The sequence below is a fragment of the Onychomys torridus genome, chromosome 20, assembly GCF_903995425.1.
Source record: "Onychomys torridus chromosome 20, mOncTor1.1, whole genome shotgun sequence".
In the NCBI taxonomy this organism is placed as follows: domain Eukaryota; kingdom Metazoa; phylum Chordata; class Mammalia; order Rodentia; family Cricetidae; genus Onychomys; species Onychomys torridus.
In genome coordinates this window covers 374,209-389,975 of record NC_050462.1, presented here as the reverse complement: position 1 = coordinate 389,975, position 15,767 = coordinate 374,209, and the positions used below count along the sequence as shown (strand labels likewise).

The 15,767-nt window shown below is 39.5% G+C and overlaps 1 protein-coding gene across 3 annotated transcripts in view; it reads right to left on the bottom strand.

Annotated features, from left to right (window-relative positions):
- Positions 1-12,920, bottom strand: part of Washc4 (WASH complex subunit 4) — a 56,498-nt gene extending 43,578 nt beyond the window's left edge. For 2 of the 3 annotated variants that reach the window (XM_036169738.1, XM_036169739.1), the window contains exons 1-10: positions 12,775-12,920; positions 9,922-10,061; positions 7,214-7,267; positions 7,065-7,130; positions 6,172-6,217; positions 5,561-5,628; positions 3,340-3,422; positions 1,833-1,875; positions 1,350-1,453; positions 455-575 (exon numbers count right to left, since the gene is read on the bottom strand). In XM_036169738.1, the coding sequence (XP_036025631.1) occupies positions 455-575; positions 1,350-1,453; positions 1,833-1,875; positions 3,340-3,422; positions 5,561-5,628; positions 6,172-6,217; positions 7,065-7,130; positions 7,214-7,267; positions 9,922-10,061; positions 12,775-12,835 (786 nt within the window). In that variant the 5' untranslated portion in view covers positions 12,836-12,920. Of the gene's footprint in view, positions 1-454; positions 576-1,349; positions 1,466-1,832; positions 1,876-3,339; positions 3,423-5,560; positions 5,629-6,171; positions 6,218-7,064; positions 7,131-7,213; positions 7,268-9,921; positions 10,062-12,774 lie in introns of those variants that run through there. The other variant, XM_036169741.1, reaches the window with a different exon arrangement.
- Between the last annotated feature and the right edge of the window lie 2,847 nt (positions 12,921-15,767).

Genomic DNA, 15,767 nt, shown 5'->3' with positions numbered 1-15,767 from the left:
CATGGCAAAGAAGTACCCACATGGCAAAGAAGACTTTTTAATCTTCAATCTAAATCGAGAAGTTAGTAACAAACATAGTATTTAATGCAAATGACAATGTCTTATATTTTTGTCTTTATTTTCGATATGGGGTCTCATTCTGTAACTCAAGGTGACCTAGACTTCATTCTGTAACCCAGGCTGGCCTTGGAGTCTTAGACAACTTCCTGTGTGCTTGGATCACAAGGGTGCATCACCATGTCTGACTCAGTTTTATATTTTTGCATAGTTTAATTTAAAAATCCTTTTTATAAGTAACTTTTCATTTTGTTTGCTATTAGATACTGAGTTATACTTTAATATAGTAATAATGAATTTTTTTTTTATAAGCCAGAGCACTTTCTAAAGAAAAGAAATTCAAAAGTGTTCTACAAAAGTGTCCCACTGATTCTGAGCTGTACCAACCTCCACTTACCTGGAATATCATTCCATCAAGTAACTGCCCTTCCAGCTTCAGCAAGAACTTTTCAAGTGGCTTTAATTTTTCTTCCTGAATCCCAAATTTTGAAGGGTTGTGATGGACAGATTTCAGTAACCTTGTAGGAGATTTAAAGAAAGATCTTACATCTATCTAATAAATTCTTAAAAGCTAAACATATTTCAAGAAACTAAAATTTGTATTTATTATTCTTACTTGTCACTCCACACTGGAAAATGTGAATGGAGCAATGCCAATAAAATTTTTATGCTTTTTTTTTTATATTACCTTATATTCGGTTGCCTATTGCTGTGTATAAACGAAGCATTTAGTGACTATTTGTAAATTGAATAAGAATTTAAAAGAATGTTCCAGGGTATGTAATAAGATGAAATGAAATGCAAGGCAAAAATTTCCACTTGAACAGAACCCAATGGGGAAAAAATGTAACCATTCTATAACATGTTGAGAATGCTCACTTATATCACACTTATAAAAACTCATCTAAAAACGGGGCTGACTGTCTTCAAGAAATTACTGGACATGACAGGCCTGGAGAATTATTTCAGTGATTAGGAGTTGAGCTGCTCTTGCACAGGGAACCCGAGTCCAGTTCCCAGCACTCACATCAGGTGGCTCACAACAGCCTGTGACTCTGGCTCCAGGGAATCCAACTTCCTCTTCTGGTCTCTCTAGCATACACCCTTGTGCAGACATACATGAAGACAGGCAGACACAAGCATATACACACAAATAAAAAGAAATGTTGGACACGAATTCCTTTTCAACACAGATCCCTAGGTCTTGCTAAGAATATGGCTAATCTGCATTGTTTAGTTTTACCAGAACACACACAAGCCATACAGACTACTGAAAATAGTAGTTGGCGTACCTTTTGTACATGGTCCAGTGGTCTTTCAGTGTCACATGATTATCAATAATTTCATCCAGGGTAAGCAGAACTGTTAGCAGTTCTCCCAAGTGCTCATACATAGTCTGTCAAAAAACCTTTAATGATTATCATTTAGTCACTAGTTAGAAGTCTCATGTGAACGTTTAAAGCACAACACATTTGGGTTCATTATTAAATTAGTGAAAGGAGGCATCGTTGGGTTTACTAACTACAGATCTGAGCTTCAAATGGTACTAGCCAACAGAGTATATATTACTACATATTTCTTCCTTAACTGCAACACTGTAGATTTGTTTACTGACAACAGAAAATCTGCAGGGGAACACTACTGGGAAAAACAAGTGCCAGTTCATAGTAAGAGCTGCCTCGTCAACTACACAGACAGAAGAGAATAAAAAACAGAAAAGGGGATACTTCCTAATCATACAAATTCCAAAGTCAAATAAAAAAATTAACTTTTACCTGAAAATGAACTCCAGTTGTCTCTATAATTTTGGGTCCTATCCTATAATAAAATAATATCCAAGTTACCAAAAAAAAAAAAAAAAAAAAATCCTTTATGGTCACAGTTCATTCTAAATTCCAGAGTCAGTACAGGAGTAGAAACTCTGAATTGCAATATGTATTTATCTTAAAGCAGCAGGCAATACCATCCATGTCTGGGCTACCCCTGCTGTGCTCCATTCATGAGTCAAGCCCTGACAACTGGCCAGAGATCTGAGTTTTTTAAACCTAAAGGATGTGCCTTGGCATAAAAGTAAGAGGAAACAAACTTGATGAATCATTACAATTTCTCAGTTACCAACTATCGTCTTTTTACTCCGTCAACACTGGTATCTGGGAAAAGACCTTAAGAACAAGTCAGACTCATTAAATTCTTAGTACAGCTGAGAAGCAATGCATCAGGCTTCTAGGGTTAGACTACACTTACTTCCTACAACTTCCTCAATACATGTAGTACTTATATATCAAACTACATATAAAGTATTCCAGAATACAGAATGCACATTTAAAATTGAACTAAAAAAAATCTTTAAATATTATCTTTCTATAGCAGGACTAAGGAAGAGAGTCCTTAGGAATCCACCCAGAGTGTGGGATGACCACTCATTTGCAGGCTGTGTGGAGTGTGGGGGTGTAGGGTGACCACTGATTTGCACTGAGTGTGGGGATGTGGGGCGACCACTCACTTACTCCTCACATATGATCACTTTGGTAAAAAGCCAGAATACACAAACACCAGCTGATCAGAAGCACATCCGAGTGAAGTGGAACGTGTACCCCACACACTTATAGACTGTGACACAGATGGCACAGTAGGAACAATGGACTGGTGACCACAAAGAACAGTACCAAAGCTGCCATGAGATCTTGGGAACGCCACCTTTGGGTCTTGGCTCTCATTAAAGTGTGACTCATATTCCTCAGCAGTGTACAGTAGATGAAGAGAAATTAGTACAAAGAACTGATCAAATGTTACATATAATTTCTGGTGATAAGAACAGCAAGGGCACTATGAAAATTTGGTCAGTTTTCTTAATTTCGGGGGCATCTCACCTGCAAGATCGTAAGAATTTTAAGTTCTTTTTCAGTGTAGACTGCCTACACTGGCTCTATCACCAAGACTGTATAGTTTAAGAAAAGTCACATGACCACTAAACGTATGCAGGAAAAAAACCCCACTACTTGTGAACTTTTTTCTATCAGTTTTTTTCTATCATGAAACTTCTTTAGAATTCTTGGGCCAACATTCTCACAGACAGAAATCAGGTTCATGAACTCAGTGAAAACTGCATTTCCTTAGCATATAAATACACACATTTAAAAAAAGGAATACACATCCAGCAGTATCTAGACATCCTAAGTGTACATACTGAGTAAATAAATAAAAAGCTATTTCAAATAATTATTTTCCAAAAAGTCTTTCCTGCTATTTTATGAAAGCCGAAACAACTCTAAAGTGCATTACTTGTTGCTGATATACAGAGCAGCCAACTGATGGATGACGTTCATCACCACTTCATAGCACCTGGTCACAAAACAGGACAGCTCCTGAAATGACAAGGTGAGTGCACATTACAGGGCTGAATGTTCTAACACAACCACCAGTTCCCAGTCAGCTCTCCAGCTGCCCAGCAGCAGACCTAGAAACTCTCAAGCACTCAGCACTACTCTCATCTCCTGAACACCTCTGGACCCTACTTTTCACGACCCCCATCTAAGCCTAGTGCTTGAGTCACTCATGCAGCTCCTAAACCAAAGGGACAACTCACCCCTTTCCTGTAAGGTAACCAAGATAGCAATCTACACTAGTCACTAAACTGCTTCATTTGTTATCTTTAATCACACAAAGGTAGCTTGGCACACATCAAGTGCAATAGCACTTACCCCAAAGACGTTTGCCAATAATCATTAATTCAGATCTACTGGGCCCAGACCTGAAAATTTGTTTACCGGAGCTCTCAACTTTTAACCTCACACCTGAAATACTTAAAACCTTATGAAATCTCCATCTGTTCTAAACTGTAAGCCTTGAGCAAGAGTTTTCGTGGCTTTTATGTGCTAGTCTCCCCTAGCACCAAGAGCAGTTTCACACATGCATGCACAGAAAACACACATATGCATGTGTATGTATATACACATACATACATACACACACACACACACACACACACACACACACACACACACACGGCTCACCAAATACATCAGATGAACTCTGGACAGTGAACTTTTTACACAGTTACTAGTGAGACACCTACACACAATCTGAAATCTTTGAAAGTAAAAATAATGTGTAATTTTTTTAAAAACAGGTTTTTGCTACATAGGCCAGACTACTCTTCAACTCAGTATCTTAACTCAGCCTTCCCAGTGCTTAGAGTGCTATGATACTGGCATTATCAATGTGTTAAATATCAGGTTTTAACTTCAAACTGCTCATTTTACATTGGTTCGTTAAATTTCTGAAGGTTAAATGATAGCAGGAAAATAAAAAACACAGACACAGCAAAAAGGCAGAAATAAGTGCAGACATAGAAAGATTGCCTAAGACAGAAGTAGAACAAATCAATTAAAAGATTGTCAGGTGGTATAAAAAAGCAAATCCAAATACACCCATTTATCACTTCCTTCAGATACTTTAGAAGCATCTTTAGCTCACTCAGCTGTTTTACAGACACCAGAGTGTTCTCGGACAACCAATATGGCTAGCATGAAACGCAACAAGGCTCCTGTGGGAGCAAGCCTCTGCATTAGTTCTCCTGGTGTGTGTATGTGTGTGTGTGTATAAGAGTTTATAATAAAAATATTTTAAAAATATTGTTTCTTTTTCAAGTATGTATGTGTATGCCGGTGTGTAGGTATGCACATGGAGGCCAGAGGCATCGGATCCCTAGAGATGAAATTACGTGTAGTTTTAAGACCCTGATATCAGTATAAGGAATTGAACTGGGGTCCTCTGGAAAAACAGTACATGATCTTAACCAATGAAACAAAATGAGCTCTCCAGCACAAAAAAAAATTTTTTTCTTACTTTTTATGTGTATGGTCTTGTCTACATGTATGTCTGTGTACCAAGAATGCCTGGTGCCCAAGCCAGAAGAGAGAACTGGGTCCCTCAAAAATGGAGTTATAAACAGCTGTGAGCCACCACGTGGGCGTGTGTTGGGAATCAAACCCCAGTCCTGTGGTAGGAGCAGCCAGTGCTCTTCATGGCTAAGCATCTCTTCAGTCCCCCAAACACATTTTTATACTTAAAAAGTTAAGTTGTCCATAAATGAAATCATACAAATTCCACAAAGACAATCAATTAAAACAATTTTCAACAACTGTTCACATCTCTTTAAGTCCCCTAAAATCCTTTAGCAACCATTCAAGAGTTAGGATCTCCTACACTATAATCCATGCTAAGTAAATGTTTCACTCTGAGTACAAGTCCTCAGCATTGAATCTTTCAGAACTTTCCAATCATGTGTAATTTTTATGCAAAATTATAACGAGAAGACACAGCCAGACATAGTGATGCACACCTTGAATCTCAGAATGTAAAGAGGCAGAGGCAGATGAATCTCTTATAAGTTTGAGGCAGCCTAGTCTACATAGTGAGCTCTAGAACAGCCAAGGATACCTAGAAAGACCCTGTCTCAAATAAATGAATCAATGGCTCACGAGAAAGGAAAAATAGTTACCTGTAAGAAGGAAACGAATCTCCCCATCTGAATCTGGCAGTCCCCTTCCACCATGCTGGAGTCTGCAGCTTTAAAGAGTAGCGTGAGTTTTAGTTCAAGTGTTTATTTAAATTCAGCCACAGAGACAAAACAGTTCTTTCAATAGTGCACAGGACCAAAAACACTGGACTTTTACACTGAAGGGGAAATCGACATGGTCATAAACTATATACACCTTCAAACAGCCATGCCTCACCACCAAGTGAACCCCGAAACTGGTCCAGTCACAGGACTTTCTCACTGATGAAATAACAAACACCAACCCTAGAGAATTTGCTGCCATGACTCCATTTTTCACTTGTTTAACCAAACCAGTGAAGCAACGAAAGAATTGAATGCCAGGGGCTGGAGAGCTGGCTCAGCAGTTAAGAGCACTTGCTGCTCTTCCAGAGGACCGAACTTTGGTTCCTGGAACCCACACAACACAAAATAAATAAATATTTAAAAAATTTGAATGCTTGTTTTTCTACATGTTCTATAACCATGTTAGTTCAAGAATGGTCTGTTAGCTTTTTGCTCACTTTAGCTTCATAAAAGGTAGCAATAAATGCAATTCTAAAATTTTAACTTACCTCCTTCACCATAGAACAAAAGACCATTGTAAAACTTAGTTTCAGCCTGTTTTAAAGAAAATTAAAATAATTTAAAAGGTTGCTTTTAAATCCTATGCTCTCTTAATTCTCTAATGACATGATACTACATCACTTACATATAAATTTCAAAAACTGCTTTCCAATGAATTCAGCTTCTCTTTGAAGTAACGAGGATAACTACTGTCACTAAAAGCTAAGCCTGATCCTTTCAACCTTTACCTCGTCTTCTGACCACCCTCATTATCACACATCTTCCCACAAGCTCAGTCAGCAGTCACAGACTATAAAAAAGGGGAGAGGAAAATGATGAAGTTCACTAATGTCTATCTAAGTTCAGTAGCTCCAAATCCATATAAAAAGTTTAAACTTAAAAAAAAAAAAAAAAAAAAAAAAAAAAGCTAGGCAGTGGTGGCACACGCCTGTGATCCCAGCACTCAGGAGGCAGTGGCAGGCGATCTCTGTGAGTGTGAGGCCAGCCTGGTCTACAGAGTGAGTTCCAGGACAACTAGGGCTACACAAAAACCCTTTCTCGAAAGCCCAAAAACCGGGAGAGTGAGTGTGTGTGTGTGCTAGAAACCTCTGGATAGCCAGCACACACAACAGGTGTGCTACTCAGGAGGCGTGCAAACCTAGGTTAAAACTGTTCCTATTAGTGATCCCACTGTAAGCCCCAACTTCTCCACCTGTTCCTTACCTGCTGCTGCCATGCTAAGCATTACAATGTAAGTAAGTGCTCAATGAATGCTAGGGTTATTAAGTACTCCTTACTATCAGGACTGCTGTTATTTTAAGTGGGTCAGTATTTACTGTACACTGCACAGATATAAACCCAAATATGCTTTTAAGTGATTTTAAAGAATATAAACAATTACCTCATATTTTAATTTCTTGATCTCACAACAAAGTGCAGCATAAACAGTGATGACTTTGTTTAAGACCTGGTTTCATAAATAAAACAGAAAAAAGTAAATTGTAACGAATGAGAGCACTTTTGATGCACTTTAGGTTTATGATGACATACCTTGTTTTCAGTCTTTATGAGTTCCAAAAGGGAGGATTGTTCATATGGCAGAAGCTACAGAAACAAAGGAAAAGAACATTACTAAATTGGAGAAAGAAAAAAAAAAAATCACTGCAAATGTAAATATATAAAATGAGATTAAATGGATTACAGTTAAGCCTGTGTTAGAGCCTACATTTCAGCATTAGCATCAACAACTCAAGTATTATGTTTCTGATAATCTCAACAAAGGAAGCAAAGTGCAACACACTAGGGGGAAACAGCCTCACACAACACAATGTACTCTACTAGTTCCAGCTGTGCTCTAGGACAGAGGGTGGCTGATTGTGGGAGTCAGTAAGAAAACACTAATAGTGAGCTCTAGCCTTCTGGAACGTGTTATGCAAGCATACACTTAATAAAAAATAAAAAACAGAACACTGGGGCTGGAGAGATGGCTCAATGGTTAAGAGCACTGACTGCTCTTCCAGAGGACCCGGGTTCAACTCCCAGTACCCACATGGCAGCTAACAACTGTAACTCCAGTTCCATGGGATCTGGTATCCTCACACACACATGCAGGCAAAACACCAACAAAATAAAAATGAATAAGTTTAAAAACAAATGAACAGAACACTGAAGAAGCTCAGAAACAAAATACAGAGTAGGCACTTTCATCATCTAATGCAGCTTCATGCCCACCTGGCTCATAAAACTTTTCTGATTGTTATCTAAAATGAATTTTCTATTCAGTGAAAACTGGACCTTTCTTTTAGTTACATACAAACAATAAAGTCTATACATAAATTAAAAATAACTTCTCTCGTTTAGTTTATAATTTCTATTTCTAGAGCTCTTACTGGGATCTGACTCTCACAGAGCAGGAAACAAATAATTTCTCAATGAAAGGGCTAAAGAAAGGTCCCAGGGTAAGTGGGGAGGGAAAGGGCTGCACAAGAAGATAACATAGAAGGAGGTTGGAAAGTTTCTACTGATAGAAGTTAAAAGCTGAGACAATTCATCCTGTCATAAAACCATGAAGTATCATTTCGTATTCAACTAGGACAGCTGTGATTTTAAAAGATAGATAATACAAACAAATTCAAACACTGATATTACTGATAGGGATGTAAAATAGTGTGGCTACATCATGAAAAAGACGAGAAAGGGGTCAGCAAAACGGCTCAACAGATAAAGGCACTTGCTACCAAGCCAGGTGATCTGAGTTCGATTATCAGAACCCATATGAAAGAAAAGAACCTAATCCTTCAAGGTGTACTCTCTCTCCACACACACTATGGCACAGCTCATGCACACAAACACACACAAATATATGTAAAATAAAATCCTCAGAAAATTAAGTATAGTTACCATTACAACTCAGTAATTCTACTTCTAGAATATATGTGTGCACGACATGAAAACATATCTACATATAAACTTAAGATAGATAAGTAGCATTATTTCCAACAGCCAAAAGTAGAAAGCCTAAATGTCTATCCACTAAAGAATAAATAGCTATGTAGTATAAGGGTTCCATACAATGGAACATATCACTTATCAACTTAAAAAATATGTATTAACACTGGCTATACCACAGACAAGCTTTCAAAACATGGTTAAGTGAAATGGCAAGTACAAATGCTCACACACTGCATGATCTCATTCATATGAAACATCTAATAAAGACAAATCCAGTGGGGTTGGGGATTTAGCTCAGTGGTAGAGCGCTTGCCTAGCAAGCACAAGGCCCTGGGTTCAGTCCTCAGCTCCAAAAAAAAAGACAAATCCAGAGAGACATGCAGTCTTTTGGCCTGTGACTAGTGGATGCGTGTGGATGAGTGTGCGTGTGTTGTGGAGGGGGACTTAAGTTAAGATCTCCTTTTTAGATGGTGAAAATGTTCTAAAACTGATGATGGTAATGGACAAAGAAATCTGCAAATATACTTTTTTAAAACCACTAATCGTAAAATTTAAATGAACTACAGTCAAGTCTCATGCCTGTAATTCTGAGTTTGAGGCTAACTGGGTCACACAGTGAATCTCTGGCCAGCTAGGGCTACATAGTGAAACCATGTCCCAAAACACACAAAAACAGATGAGTTGTATTATCTATGAGTTATAACTCACAAAAGAAAAGCTAATATATGATATAGGAGGGTGGTTGGCAAAGGAGTGCTCAGCACATGTTATCTATCACTTAAGTGGTGACAGACCACTGCCTTAAAGTAGAATAGTATCTTATTTATATACATTAACAAAGCATCCCCAGGACTGGAGAGATGGCTCAGCATTTAAAAGCACTGGCTGCTCTTCCTAAGGACCTGGTTCAATTCCCAGCAACCACATGGCAGCTCACAACTGTCTGATCAGGCATCCTCACACATACATACATGCATACAAAACACCAATGCACATATAATAAATAAATAATTTTTAAAAAAGCATTCCCACATTAAGATCCCCAATTTCATTCAAGGGTACTGAGAAATGACAGAAATGTTTCATGCTTTCTTTAGAATATAAGGTGGATGAGCTCTCTGTTCAGCAAAATTCAATGAGAAATCTTTAAAATTCAGAATATTTGACTACATATAAAATAACTACAATAAAAAAACCAAATCCAATGTATCCATCTAGCTCTTTACATTTTCTTGAAGATAAAAAAACAAGGCTAGGTCAAACAACTGGACCTTGTGTTATGATACTTTGATGAAATAAATTCAGACCTTTAATGCTATAGGATCAAGATTGAAATCCCAAACATCTCCAATCAAATCATCCAGTGCGTCCTCAATTCTTCTCAATTGAGATGTATACTCCTCAAGGAATTTCCCGTAATTCTTAAGTTGGACTTCGGCATGAATTTCTAAATTTTGAAACAGAATGTTACAATTACAAAGAATGAATGGCAGAATACTAGCTTCAAGAAATCTCAAAAACTGCAGCAAAACACTGTTAATTATTACTTTGTAGTGCCTCACTTCTTGGAAATAAAGTTCCAAAGTTAAAAGAGTCATTCCACTTTGAATTTTCTCCAAATAGGTGAAAGTACTTGAAAACCTGCAGCCCCTTACCCTAGGACCTGGGTAACCAGCCTGAGTCATGCCTCAGACAACTAAGGGTCCAGAAGCTATACTATTTTTTTAGTCACACACACCTCTGTTGCAAAGGATTATCAACTGCCTGATGGGAAGCAGGTACAAAACTCTGTGTTGTTACAGAGCAAATTTTAAAAGGTCGGCTAAAGCTATACATATTAAAATGTTTAAGAATACATCCAAATCCTTTTTTACATGGAGGTTTTCGACCTGCTACATTATATTATTTCTGTAATTCCCAGCTTACAAAAATGCTTTAGACTTGTTCAATTATTTAGCTATTATAATCAAGATGCAAAGGCCAGAGAAAACATACTGGCTAAGGCAGGGCTGGAGAGATGGCTTATCCATTAAGATCTCTGGCTGCTCTTCTAGAACACTGAGGTTCAGTCCCCAGCACCCATGTGGCAGTTCTGTAACTCTGGATCCAGGGGATCCAGTACCAATTTCTGGCCTCTGCAGGTACTGCACAGACATGTAAAATAAGAAAAAAATATAAAAATTAAAAAGACAGCTGGGATTCACAGAATTTATATACATTAGTAGGTGACTTTAGGCTTAGAGCCACTGGAATAAGTTGGATTTTTCAGAAGCGTATTCACCAAAATTAATAAACATTCCATCTTATACTTAAGAATGTTACTTACTCAAAAAAATTCAACTCCAATTCAGTTTCTTTTACTGATATATATAACTTTATTCAGTCTTTGTCTTCTAAAAAAAATTTTTGCCTTCAAATTTGAAGTGTGGATCTGTTATGAAATATATTATTTCTGACTCACACTATATGGAATACAGACACCTGACCTTTAATCTGAAGCTGAGGCTCTGAATCAGGGGCATTAATTCAGTTCATTAAGACTTCTGTCTCATGATAACACTCCTTTAGTTAATTTTGGAAAACAATTAGTCTAGATATGATTCACAGTCCAAAAACTAATGAAAGCCAGGCACAGAGAAATCTATTACCTACTGCTAACAACCCCATGTTAATGTCTTACTCTATTACACTAAATGACCAAAGTATCATTTGACCAGCAAATGGATTCTTAAAAGACTGAACTAGAAAAACATGCTCATAGATCACCTGGTTAGAGCAAGGTAAAAAACAACCGAAAACCTTGCTGATAAGGTATCGAATAGCAGTGAACAAGTTAAAGTGTAAACCAGACTTTTCTCCCAACAACCTGCACTTTTTCGTTATTTTTCTTAATGGCATTTTCACACACGTGTGTTTATATTGTGTCCTCACCACGCTCTTTCCCCGTCCTGTTTTCCCCAACCCTCTGGAGTCTAATAAAATGCTCACATATTATTATGATAAATGAACTGATCATTCATTCTACTGCAAGCTGAAACACTTTCAAACCCAATATTCCAACCTTGGTCAGATGCAAAAACAAAACAAAACAAAACCCAAAAAACAACCCCCCCCCAAAAAAAAAAACCACCTGACAAGATGCAGTTCACTTTAAAACCAAAAATACAAAAAAAGAAAAATGGTTATTATCCTTCCACCTAGATTTTTCTTCATTCTGGGTAAGACCTAATACCTTAAGAAATGCTTACTCAAAAGTCTGCATAGCACCCTGATGTAGCCCAACTGGATGTAGAGGCAAATAAAACCTAAGTACATACAAATCTGTATATGTTATAATCTCTAAAATAGTTCACGACTCGGCTGTAGTTTTTTTTTAATGGCATTCCTACTCTAGGAAAAGATATGAATCTAAAAAAATTCTCAAACAACTTGCCCTAATTTCTCTTCTGTCACACAGAAGATAAAAAAAAAAAAATCAACCTCAAGAGTTTAACTAGAATGGCTTGTACATTTTGATGAAAGAAACTGTGAGGCTTTTAGAATTGGACTTCTGATTTTAAAAATAAAATCGGACGACTCGATTTTATTAAACAACTGCAAAGCAGATCTGGTTAAAAAAATAAAATAAAATAAACTTAAAAAAACTTTTCGGCTGCAATGACAATTACAGGTTTTTAAAACACATAAAAAATCAATACAAGGCCTAGAAGGGATAAGATGATATTCCCGCGTTGATTGATGTTTTTGGTTTTAATGCCACGTAGAGCTGTTTTTCGCTCTTCTATGGTTCTAAGAACGTGAACCCAACTTCAAAAGTTGGTTTGAGAAGCAAAGAAAAACAGGAAGCCGAAACGGGAACCCAGACTCTTCCAGAACTGAAGGTTCAGAGCCTCTGGCGCAAGCCCTGGGATGGGATGGGCAACCCGGGAGGCTGGCCTCTCGCAGCGGGCCCCAGGGACCGGTCCCCGCTGGCCGGTCCCCGCTGCCGGGAGGGACGCCGGGCACGAGCGCGTGGCCGGCCGCGTCCCCGGCAGTCACGCAGCACCGCGCGCCCGTTCCAGCCCGCGGGACGGTCCCGGGTGGGCGGCTGCGCAGCCCCGCGCCGCGCCGTCCTCCCCGGGCCGTGCCACCCGGCCCGCCTCGCCCGACCGCAGCCTTACTCTGCGAGCCGTCGTCCACACGGTCGAACTCCCAGTCCGGCGACAGAGTGTCCACGGCCATTGCCGCGGCGCCTCCCACAGACACGGTACCGAGCAGCCACCGCCGCGACGCGGGCCTCACCCTAGCCGCTGTCGCGCCACGTGACTTCCGGCCTCGGCCCCGCCCCCGCGCGCCGGAGCCAGTGGACTCTCGGCCCTGCGGACCGCGGGCGCCGCTGGGAAAGCGAGTCCTTCGCCTTCGCCGGGCGCGGCCTCCATAGTGACGGTAGCTGTTGGCATCCTGCATCCTTTCTCCGGCCTTGCTGCCCTTTGCGTCTGTTCTCAAGCTACATTCAGTTTCTCCTTGCTGCGTCCGGGCTGTTTTTAGTACCCAAGGGAGTTACTCTATCAGTCTGACGTGGAAAGAGTGGAAATAAGGGGGTGGGGCCCAACGCAAAGACAGGGTCCTTCACTAGGACGCTGCCCTGACCAGTGGACAAGAAGCCTGTCTCACTAAACCTCGCGGTTCCCCCGGCCCCATGCACGGCCTGTCCCAATTGTTTTTGCTTTTGCTTTGTTTTTTGAGGAAAGACCTCTGTGTGTAAAAGAGTAGTGACTTTAGGAACGCTACCAAACAACCTCACTGGGGGCTTGCTTTACACCTACTGTTCTTCCCTTGTCTTTCAGAAGGTGGGGTGGGAATTGTGTTACCCTGAGTTCTACATTTATCCTAAAGTTTACACAAAAAGCTATATATCAGCTCGGTTTTTAGTATGTGCTGATACGAAACAGTCTAAATATCCATCAAAAAAGTAAAAATGTAAAAACTTAGGGCTACAATCTCTGCAAACATGCATATATGCTCATGTGTTTGCAAATACATAGGAAGAATTCAAATCTCATTAAACAAGACAATGGTTTACTTGGGAAAGAGCAGGTGCTGATAAATACAAAGTGGTTCTTAAATTTTTTCTTGTGTCTATTAGCTGAATCTCTTGCAAGTAGAGTTTTTAAAGTTATTTGCATTATAAAGTACCAAAAATCAATATAGAAATTAAAAAGCATATACTGAGATGTTGAGGTTTGGACATGGTTTTATTTTTGAGACAAGATCTCGTTATTATAGTTGAGTGGCCCTGTTGCTCCTGGGCCGTGAAGTGAAACTTCCAAAGATCTGAGGCAAAAATGAAGATCTTCACTTTGTGAGATGCTGATCTCAAGAATTTGCTGCAGTGACAGCTGTCACACACAAGAGGGTGTTGGAATGTGGGGTCTTTTTCTGTGGCTTGCATGGTTCTGTCAGCATTCTTTACGTTCCATATGGTAGCTGTTGGCAGCTTCAGGCTCACATTACCACAAGGCTAAGTCCAGCCGAGGAGAAAAAAAGAGCACACTTAACTGATAGCTCGAATAAAAGTCCCAGAATCAAGTCTTGCCGGTAGCGATGAGCCTTTCTTGGTACTTGAGCACACTCTTCAGCCAGTCTTGGAAACGGAAAGAATGCAATAGACACAGGAAGAAGCAACTCTACAGGAATCACTTGGCCCGGGAGTGGAGGAGATGGAAACAGTGATGTTACCACAAGAAGAGGATGTATACAGCAGGGGGAAGCTGTGACAGTGGTTACACCACTGAGTCACTTGGTCTTCACAGCCAAGTATCTCACGGTGACTACGGGCCAGTATTGGAGTTAGTAATTATTACGGCAGGATGGTTTTCAAAAAATACCATGCCTGGCTTCATTAAAAAAAAATAAAAATCTGGAGGAAAGTTGAAAAATGGATAACCCAGAGCATGATGATCTGTAAAAAGCAAAAGTCTTGGCAGAAATGTCTGGGGGAAAGCCAAGAGTCTAAGAAAACATTTATCACCAAAGTTTGATATGGTGTTTAAATGTAAATATAATTTCATGCTATGTCAGCTAGACATTTCCACAGAAACTTTACATGAACATCTGATCAACATCGTTGAATCCACAACTGAATTCTGGGTATTTCACTCTGAAACCTGCCTCCCACCCTGTGTGAGCTCCGTGGCTTACTTAGTAAATAGCTGTACGACCCACCTAGGCCAGGCTAGGTGCTGTGACAATGCCTTCTCTTTCTCATCTTCTTGCTCTAAATCAGTTTCTACCAATCTTATTGTTAAATGTGAACGAAATGCAAAAGGTGTCAGGATCAAAATGGAGTCTCATGAAGGTAAGATGGCCCAGCAGGTGAAAGTGCTTGCCACCAAGCCTGACAACCCAAGTCCAACCTCTGGGACCCATATGCTGAAAGGAGGGACTTGACTTCTGAAGGTTTGTCCACTGATGTCCCCAAGCATGCCCTGAGTTGTACATAGAGAAATAAAATGTTAAAATGAGGTCTTGTGACAATCCTACAAAAAGCAAAATGAATAAAGACAGGAGGTCATGAAGGAAGGGTTCAATTCCCATGGTTATCTAATAATAACCATATTCCAAGGTTTGAAGAGAGGGCTATGCAACCTTCTAGGAAAAGAATTTCTGAAGAACCTGATGGATGACTGTCCAGTCATGAGCTGATAATCTCTGTGGCCAAGAAAAATTGTTTCGGCCAGGTGGTAGCTTACACCTTTAATCCCAGCACCCAGGAGGCAGAGCCAAGCAGATCTCTATGAATTCATAGGCTCTGGTCTACAGAGCGAGATCCAAGGCAGGCACCAAAACTATACAGAGAAACCCTGTCTTGGAAAAGAAAGAAAGAAAGAAAGAAAGAAAGAAAGAAAGAAAGAAAGAAAGAAAAAGAAAAAGAAAAATGGTTTCACAAAATTGATGTAACTTTCCTTATTTTTACCTTTAAGACCTTCCTTTTGCCCAGCCTCTTTGAACATGGCTGGGGTTTACTATGACTTTCCTGTGTGGCTATTCCCAAAAGTAGTACTCTTGAAAAAAAATCTCTCATTTTGGTTTTAATTTGGCTTGACAAAATTGTTGTTACCCTTGGGTTGTGGGATTATTAATGACTTGTTTTTCTGTCTTTATCCATTTCATT